Raw genomic sequence first — 9,569 nt, forward strand, 5'->3', positions numbered from 1 at the left:
TGGGTGATGGGGTTGGGGGGCCCAGGTTGCTGGGGGGCTTTTGCAAGCTATGGGATTTTGTGAGGGACAGACAGGGGTGGCAGCTGCACCCCCTGGCACATGGGGGCTCCTCACTGTGCTGGCACAGCACCCCCACGGCCCTGGGTCTCCCCTTCCCCCTGATCCCCCCCTTTGGGGACAGCATGCCCTGCCAGGGACACCCTGCCAGCACAGAGAAAAGGCAGGGACAGCTGGTGTTAAAAAAGTGATTTTTTTTTTAATTTTTATTATTTTTTAAATTAATAAAAAACCTTCAACCTGTTTTTTGCTGGGTCTTTTTTATCTTTTTTTTTTTTTTTGGTTTGTTTTTCTGTCTGTTTTTTTTTTAAGCAACATTGATTTGAAAACTAAAAAACCCCCAGCTCCCCCCTGCCTGGGGAAGCACCACGTAGGGCGGTCACAGGGACAGGGGGACATCACTTTGATAAACCCCCAGGCCCTGGGGGTGCTGAGGGAGCGAGGATGGGGTTGGGGGCAGGTCCAGGGGGGGTCTGTGCAAGAAGCCGGGCTGAATTTCGAGAGCCAGAGAGCTGCTGTTGCTCTGGGCACTGCAACAAGTGCCCAGGGAAGCCAGAGCTGGGGAGGGAGTCCATGGCTCCATGTCACACATGTCCGTGTGGCTACGATCTAGGGTGCCAACAGCCACCTCCATCCATTTGTTTTTGTTATTCCCATCCTCCCTTCCCCTCTCCTGCCCTGATGTAGAGATGCTGGGGGGGGATAGAGCCACAGAGAAAACCCCCAGACACCCAGCAGCTGCCTCCACGCTGCTGCTCCTTCTCTCTGGATCTATATACATTAGATATATTTATATATTATAGTTATATATTTTTTTTAAAAAAAGGGGAGGGGAGTAGAGAGCAGCCAGAGGCTCTCACAGGTCAGTGCCCCCCCTGGCAGCATGTGCTCCCCCCCCTAAAAATAATAATAAAACCTAGAAAATTATTCCAGTGCGTTTCTCGGCGAGCCCCTGCCCCCAACGCCCCGGCCCGGCCCCCCCGACCCCCCCAGCCCCCCGGCAGCCCCAGCCTTATCTCTGCCCATCCATGGTGGCCACGGCTTTCTGTGGGGGGGCAGGGGCCGGGGGGGTGGGTGGCCAGGAGGGCTGCGGGTGGTGCAGGTGGTGGTGGAGGCCGTGGGCGGTGGGCGAGGACGGGGGCAGCCAGGAGGGCTGGTGGCTGGGGGGCGAGGAGGCCCAGAAGGGGCTGAAGCTGCCCGGGGGGGAGCAGGCCATGGAGGTGATGGGGCTGTTGCTGCTCTGCAGGCTCTCCGAGGTGCGCAGCTTGGAGAACATGGCCAGCGCGTCCGGGAAGTTGGGCGGCGTGGCCGGCGTGTTGCTGGGGGTGCACATCTGCAGGGCACAGGACAACGGGGCTGTCAGCTCACCCACAGGGGTTTTTGGGGGTCCCAACCCATCCAGGGGGGTTTTTGGGGGTCCCAACCCACCCATGACAGCCAGACCCATGGCTGGGGATCCTGCCTGTATCCCGCACCTGGCGCCCCTCCACATCTACACCCAGGGGTCTGCGTGGTGTTGGGTGCCTGGGGAGAGGCTCCAGCCAGTCTAGGAAGGACATTTGGACCATCCCAGATGCTCAAAGCCCACAGATGAGGTGGGTTTGGGGAGCAGCACAAACAGGGCTGGCACAGTATGGAGGGTAGGGAGGGTGCTGGGGTGCCACCTGGCCCCACAGGACCCCCTTTCACATCCACACCCAGGGGTCTGCATGGCTCCCCAAAGATGTGGGGTGCCTGGGGAGAGACTCCAGCCAGTCTGGGAAGGACATTTGGACCACCCCAGATGAGGAGGGTTTGGGGAGCAGCACAAACAGGGCTGGCACAAAGGGGTCCAGTACGGAGGGTAGGGAGGGTGCTGGGGTCCCACCTGACCCCACAGGACCCCCTTTCCCCCAGGTTCCTCACCCCGCTCCCCTTCACACCCCATTATGGCAGAGAGCAAAAGGCAAGCAGGGCCCCCCCAGTTCCTGGTACAGGCCCTGCCTTCTTGGTACCCAGCTAAATTTAGCACCCCGACAGTGATGGATCCGTCCCTTTTTCCAGCAGAGGAAAAATCCACCAGGGAGGACCCAGCCCTGCTCAGGGGCTGGCACAGGGACCCCAAACCAGCAGAGAACGGGCTGAACTGAGCACTGGGGAGGGGCTAAAAGGGGGACAGGGGTGTGAATCAAACTCCCATCAGGCTGCACACACAGGGAAGGGCCTCTGGGCACGGGTCCATGCACAGGGAGACTTCACCCCTCTGGTTACATCCATCCCAAATCTCCGCTGCCCTCCTGGAGCCACAGCTCCTGACAGATGTTTGTGGGGACTTCAAGCACAGTTAAGGGGCTTGGTTAGTGTCTGCTGCATTAGCAATGGGGGACTGAGATGTTTCTGGTGGGGAATAGCTGCTTCATCTCCCCCTTCCTGGGGCTTATCCCAGGATTTGCCCCTGGCTGGTGCTCAGCAGCCCCTGCTGCTCCCCAGCACAGGCCAACACCTAAATCCCTCTTAGAGATTCCTCCTCATCCCCATCCCAGGCACCCTGAGCGATGCTGGGATCAGAGGAGCAGACCCTTGCTGGGGGGCCCAGATCACCGAAGTTGGGGAGCAATTCCAGCCTGAGGGAAGCAGCAGCTGGCTCTCATCAGCCTGTGGAGCTGGGGCACCCCAAAATTGCAGTCACAGCCTGGCTGGCACTGAACAGGTTCATAGTTAACTGGGGATATTCCTCCACAGAACTCATTTCAGAGCTCCGCTTCAAGGGGTGCTAACCCAGCCTTTGCTTTTTAAATTAGCCTATACATGTGGCAGTATTTGAAAAGATATTTGTTGGAAAAAAAGCCCCAACAAATCAACAAACCCCCAAAACCTTAAATTTGCTCTGTTTTGAAAAACTCCACCACCACAACAGCCAGCCCTAGAATGATGCTGGACACAGCTCTGAGCTTCTGGGGTGATGTTTGCCAGATTAATTTGAAATATTAATTAAAAAATAAGAATTTCCATGTAATTATTGCCTTCCTCCTCCAACACATCTTGACGAGAGCTGTCAGAGGGTCGGTCACTGACACCCCAAACAGCTCTGACAAGTCCTGGCCCCACAGCCTGGAATCTGTGGGGGCTTGGGGAGTGTGGGGAGCCCCGCTCGGGGTGGGGATGATGGGACAAACCCCTGCCCATCAAACCACAGCCACACTCACAGCTTTGTTCCCTGACGCTTGAAAAAGAAATAGAAACTGCCAGCACCAAAGTCCTCATCTCACGGCTGCCTTGAGCCATGTGGGGCATTTCAAACTGCACAAATCAGGGTGCTGGGGAGGGGGAGGGAAACACCAAATAAATTCCCCAAAACAGGAGGGTCTGGAGAGAAGGTAAAAGGTATTTTGACACCACGTGGAGCACACGGTGTTATGAAAACATTGCTGGGGAGGGGGAGAGCCGAGTGGCTCCGTTCTGGGGGGAATGGGTGCCTGTTTTGGGTGGGGGGGGTCCCTGTGTGGGGATGGGGCTCACCAGCCCTGCTTTGCAGGGACTGCCCCGATGAGGCTTTGGGGTGAGAACAGCAGGGCCTGGATCTGCTCCCCTGGCCCCTCTCCCTCCGGGACCGCGGCTTTTCCACCGGGAGACCCCGCAAGGTGCCCGGGGCAGCACGGAAACGTGCGGGCTGGGGAGGAACTGCAATAAAAGGGCTTTTACTGGGACCTGGCTGACAAAGCGACTTTCTCCGAGGGAAACCGAGCGCTGGCTGCCGGCAATGCCGGGCCGGCTGGCATGGAACAAGATGGGGGAACGATGGAACGAGAAAAGGGGGAAAATTCGCCTTAACCCCGACCCGCGGCATCGCTCAGTTCCCTCAACACTGGAGGATGGCGGGGGAGGGGTGGGGGGGGAGAGGGAAAACAAGAAAGAAAACCCCCCGAGAAACACAAAACAAAACACCCGGAGGGGAACAACTTCCTCCCTCCGGCCAAGGGGATGTGCCCTCGGCCAAGGTCAAGCGGCGTGGGGGGAAAGGGGGGTCCAGACGTGCCCGGGGAGCCCAAGTTGCAGCGCGATGCTCGCCGAGACAAACTATTTCCTGGCAGACATTTTAGCTCGTGTTTACATTCTCCGGCTGCGTGTTCCTGCGGGCGCCCAGCAATATGGCTGGCAGGAGCTGACAGCTCCGGGGCTGGGGGCTGCACCCCCTCGGGGGCCTCGGCATGGGGGGCTCCTCTGGGGGGGCGTGGGGAGGGTGGTGCTGGTAGGGGTGGGGGGTATGGGGGGCTGGTTGGTGCTGGGAAGGGTCTAAAGGTGTTTTGGGGGCTGGGGGCGTTGGGGAGGGGATGGGGGTGCAGGGGTGAGGGAGGGGTCCCACTTACCATCTGGGGGGGGTGGTGGCTGCTGGGAATGTTGGTCTCCTGGAAGAAGGCGCTGAGGGCTGTCTGTGGGGACAAGCTGTCAGCTCCAGCCCACCCGAGACAAAGGGGGAGGGACAACACGGGCCCCCCAAAGCTCGCCCCGCAGCCCCCCGCCCGCTCCCACCGCCCGGGACCGCCCCGGGGGTGCCCAACCCCGCCAGGCCGAGGGGCTGCCCTTCACCCGCCCCACCGGAGACCGTGTCCCCTGCTCGCTCGGGGGCTCCCCAGGCCAGGGGACACCCCAGAATCCGTGTTTACACCCCAAACCCCGTGTTTACACCCCCGACCCGGTGTTTACACCCCCGCCTCTGTCCCCGCGGCGCCCCCATCCCCAGCCCGGAGCGCGAGGGAGGGGCCGGCCCGCTGGGCCGCAGCTCGGGTTTCGGCCCGGGTATAAATAGACCCGGCGGAGCCCGGGGCCGAGGCGCCCCCCGCCCCGCCATGGGTGCCGGGGGGGCGGGCAGGACCCCCCCCCAGAACCGGCCACGCGTGTCGGGGGGCCGGGGCCGCACAGGCCTGCAGCCACCCCCACCGCCTTCCGCCCCGCGGCTCTGCGGCCAGGCGGGCGGCGGATCGGGACCTGGGGCGTCCCGGTTCTCGCTTGGGTTATCCCGATCCGTACCGCCGGCGGCCCGGCCCGTACCTCAAACTGCCAGTGTGCCGCCTGCAGCAGCTGCTTGGCCTGGTCGGCGGCGCAGCCCGCTGCCAGCACGAACTGGTTGATCATCACCTGGTGCCGCAGCTCCTCCATGTTGACGGACATGGCGGGGCGGCCCCGGCCCGGCCCGGCCCGCACCGCCCGGAGCGCCCCGCGCCCGCCGCGCCCGCCGCGCTCCACCGGGGGGACCGGGGGGGGGCGCCGCCGGCCCCGCCCCCGCGCCGCGATTGGCCGCCGCCGCGCCCCGCGCCCCGCCCACCACCGGCTTCGAACCTTCCAGCTGCCCCGGCGCCTCCCCATTGGCCACCGCCTGTGTTTTGGCTGCAGGCGGCGCCGCGATTGGCCGGGGATGGCGCAGGCGGGACCAGGCGGGAGGGAGAAAGCGAGAACGGGCGCTGATTGGCTGTGCGGGGGTTTTATCGTGAGGCGTTGGTGACGTCACGTTCATTGAGGACGTTCATTGAGGAGGGGCTCGGGTTGGGGGCGCTCATTGAGGGGAGGTGTTTGGGGCTTATAGAGGGGGGCTCAGTTTGGGGGGCATTCATTGAGAGGAGCTGCTTAGGGGTTATTGGGGGGGTCAGTTCATTGGGAGGAGCTGCTTAGGGGGTTATTGAGGGGGTCAGTTTATTGGGAGGAGCTGCTTAGGGGTTATTGAAGGGGGCTCGGTTTGGGGGGTGCTCATTGGGAGGAGCTGCTTAGGGGGTTCGTTTTGGGGGGCTCAGTTTGGGGGGAGTTCATTGAGGGGAGCTCTTAGGGGGTTATTGAGGGGGCTCAGTTTGGGGGGTGTTCATTGAGGGGAGATGTTTGGGGGGTTATTGAGGAGGGGGTCAGTTCTTTGGGAGGAGCTGTTTAGGGGTTATTGAGGGGGGTCAGTTCTTTGGGAGGAGCTGTTTAGGGGTTATTTGGGGGGGTCAGTTCTTTGGGAGGAGCTGTTTAGGGGTTATTGATGGCGGTTCTGTTTGGGAGGTTCATTGAGAGGGGCCATGCAGAGGGGGTTCACTGTTGGGGGGTCACAGCGAGGGAGGGGTTCCACCCGTCCCTGGATAGCCCTGTTGGGAGGGCCACTCCTGCAGGGGCTGCACCTTAACCCCCTGCCTTTGCTCCCCCAGCCAGGCTCACCCCTCGTTCCCTTAGCAGGGCTCCTCTCTTCCTTCAGCAAAGCTCTCCTAGCACTCGTCTCCTCCTTCCTGGGGACCCTGTTGCCCCCTCCGGGGATCCCCCCTTAACCCCCTGCCTTGGCTCTCCCCTCTGGGAGCAGTTTCCCCTGGCCATGGGACCTTAACCTGATGCCAGGGGCAGGGACCCATCCTCTTCATCCCCATGCCCCTCCCATGTAAAGGCTGTGGGGCTCAGGGCAGCTCCCACTTTGGGGGAACGGGGGGATTGGGATTTTTTGTTAAAGGTTAAAATCCTGATGGCTCTGAGCTCCAGCCTCAGCCTGCAAGGATGAGCTCTCCCCTTGTGTGCTCTCCCCATACCAGGTTTGGGTGATCTGAGTGGGACTTGAGCAATTTGTGCCTTGAAGTGTTTTGATTAAAAAAGGAAAATTGTCATATAAACCCCAAACAAATAAAGAAAGGACTTTGCAATTGCATGGTGTGAAAATAAGTTGATCTGGGATGAGCCACTGGAGGTTTGGATATGGTGGTGGTGAGCAGCTGGCCAGGGGAGAGGGAATGAGGAGGCAGAGCAGTGGAAACTCCAAGCTGCATCGGCAGCTGATTGCCCCCAGCAGTGAGAGCCTCTGGGGGGCTTCTGCAGAGTCCTGCTGGTCCCATGAAAGTGAAGTCCAGCAATGCCCAGGCTGAAATCCTCCTGGGATATTCAGGGGGTTCCCTCCACTGGGGTTCAGCGATGGGTGCGGAGGGTCCTGCTTGCCCAGTAAGATTTTGGTAGCTTTGTCTTCTTGGAGCAAAACCAGCCTGGAGGCAGGTGGAGGGGCAAGAGGAGCAATTGCAGATGCAGGGATCCCAGACCCACCTGGCTCTGCAGGCAGCCCTGGTGAGCTCTCAGAACCTCCTGCTTGCCAAAGCCACCCACGGGCACAGCACGGCTTCGAGCTGGGAGCAGCTGGCCTGGGGTAGGGCCTGCCTGGGAAACCCCTGGGAATGCAGCTCATGGGCCCTTGGCAGCCAAAGCTGTGACAGAGTAGTGCTGGTGACGCTTGGAGAAATCAACAGGACTGAGTTCTTCAAAATGACTCCTTTTTGGGGTAGGATTCACTGTCACCTCTCCATGCTGAGATGCTCTTCCAGATGTGCTGCCCTGGGACCCTGAGGGTCACCCCTGCAGACCGGGGAGCCCCCAGCACCTCCCCAGGCAGGAGCTGTGGAGCCCTGGGCAGGCACCAAGGAAGGGTCACCCCCTCCCCACTGCACAGAGCAGAGCCAGCCCAGGAGGAGAGGAGCTGCTGCTTCCCCAGCTCCTGCTGGGGCAACTGGGAGTGGACTGGCTGTAAAGACAAACCTTTTCTGCTGTGGGTGGGCTGCACACCCTGTGCAGCTGCTGTGCTCTACCGTGACTCAGTTTCCCTCTCAGCACAAGGAGGCAGGACCCTCTCTGTGTCACACACACATCCCACAGCCCAGCAGCACGTGCATTTTGGGTTCAAACGTTGCATTTTCTCTGGGTTCCACCTCCGGGCCAGCCCTGCTGGGGTTTCTCCTGGCTTTACGTGTGCTGGGAGGTGCAGCCGGGCAGAACTGGGAGGGACCCTGCCCTCGAAGCTGCCGTATCCCGGCTCCTGCCACGCTCCCGCGCTCCACTGCGGCACTGTCCTACAAAATCCTCTGCTGCAGTAATCTGGGAAAAAAAACCACGAGCCGTGCATGCAGGCAGCAGCTCTGCGTGTAACGAGTGTCGGGTTATGGATCTGCACGGGGAGAACTTTGAATTATTATCTGCACTAAAGCCCGGCAGTGTGCTCGGTGCCGCTAATGAAATGTGCTGGCTCCCTCTCCCAGTTTCCCGCTGTCGGCGCTGGCTGGAGCGAGACAGGGGAGTGGGGCTGGCAGCTCAGCAATGCTGAGCTGTGCTAGAGCTTTAAATTATCCATGAGTAGAGCAGGATCCCCAAAAATGTGTGCTGGGGTGAGCAGGGATCTGTTCCTGGGGTCTTGGGGCTCCCAGCTGGGCGCCAGCACCCAGAGCTGGAGCAGGCTCCAGGTGTGGATGCTGCCCTCAGTTCCTCTGAGAGCCATTTGGGTCGGAAAAGACCTTTAAGACCATGGAGTCTTAAAATCCTCTTCTTCAGCCGGTGCTCCCGCTGGCACCCAGCCCAGGTGTGACATCCAGCAGCATGGCCATGGTGTCACTGCTGGGAATGTGGGTCCCGGTGTGACAGTGACAGGCTGAAAACAGGGTACAAAGCCACCCCAGGCTGTTCTGTGATTTGGCCTTTCTCAGCTGCCTCTGGGGCTGTGTGGGTAGGAAGCAGCTGGAGGGGGGGTCCATGTGTCCCTCTGCAGGGAAGGGATAAAGGGGGGAGCCCCAGGGACGGCCCTTGCTCGTCACCACTGAGCAGCCGAGGCCATCAGGGCAGCTGATCCACCTCCCTGCACATCTCCCGTTGGATATTTATAGCACTCGTGTTATCAACTCAAATCAAAATCATGTGATGCTCCACTAACTGGCGCTGCCGGACTAATTAATCACCGGCGGGTTTAAGTGAGCGGTCAGAGGGTCCATCCTTCCTCTCTGGCTCTAAGTGGGAAATGAGGGGGTGGCCAGTGCTTCCCAGTAATTTAAGTCTGGGGGAACAGGGGAATCTGTCGGGGTGCACTGGAGCGGACAGGCAGCTCCGTGCTTCCAGAAATGCTCCGGGTGTGGAGCGGAGCTGGGAGGGCAGGATGGGGATGGAGATGTGCCCTGGGGGGGCTCTAACCCGCCACCCCCCCCCCAGGGCTGTGAGCCCCTAAAACGCTGCTGGAGGGGATCAGTCCCTGTGCCAACAACTGCACAAAATCCTTCCCTGTCGGGAAAAGCGGGGATTTCTCCTCCTCCCAGGGGCCACGCCAGCAGCAAGGGGGTACAGGGCCAGGGGACCATGGCCAGTTTGCCCCGGGGGTCCCTGAGCTGGGGTTGCTGCTCGGTGCCACCCAGCTGGGGGGCTGGGGGCGAGGATGGGAGGAGGGCGGGCCGTGGTGGACAGAAGTCGCTGCGGGGTGCCTGAGGGTGCCGGATGATGGCGAGGAGGCCACTGAGCGCTACTGGAGGCGACTGCGTGACACGGGGGATGGCAGGCGGGTGGCACTGTGGGCACGCGTGTGCCACCGCGGGGGGACAGGTAAGTGGCACCTGACGGGGACGCCGCTGGGTGGGCGGGAGACACTGGGCACGGCGATCCCGGCGGCATCGCGTCCCCTCAGCTCGCCGCCGAGCCGGGCCGGGCCGGGCGGGCCGGGGCGTGCCGGCCGATGGCGGCCCCGCCCCGAGTGTCGCAGCCCCGCGGTGCCGCGGAGGCGGCGCCGG

The 9,569-nt window shown here is 61.3% G+C and overlaps 1 protein-coding gene across 1 annotated transcript; it reads right to left on the bottom strand.

Annotated features, from left to right (window-relative positions):
- Positions 1–234: 234 nt before the first annotated feature.
- UBALD2 (UBA like domain containing 2) lies at positions 235–5,271 on the bottom strand. The gene is made up of 3 exons (XM_036394788.2): positions 5,086–5,271; positions 4,404–4,466; positions 235–1,390 (listed from the first exon to the last, which is right to left on the bottom strand). The coding sequence occupies exons 1-3, from the start codon at positions 5,203–5,205 to the stop codon at positions 1,070–1,072; spliced, it is 504 nt and encodes a 167-aa protein (XP_036250681.1). The 5' UTR covers positions 5,206–5,271; the 3' UTR covers positions 235–1,069.
- Positions 5,272–9,569: the final 4,298 nt, after the last annotated feature.

The sequence above is a fragment of the Molothrus ater genome, chromosome 19 (genome assembly GCF_012460135.2).
Source record: "Molothrus ater isolate BHLD 08-10-18 breed brown headed cowbird chromosome 19, BPBGC_Mater_1.1, whole genome shotgun sequence".
Taxonomy (NCBI): domain Eukaryota; kingdom Metazoa; phylum Chordata; class Aves; order Passeriformes; family Icteridae; genus Molothrus; species Molothrus ater.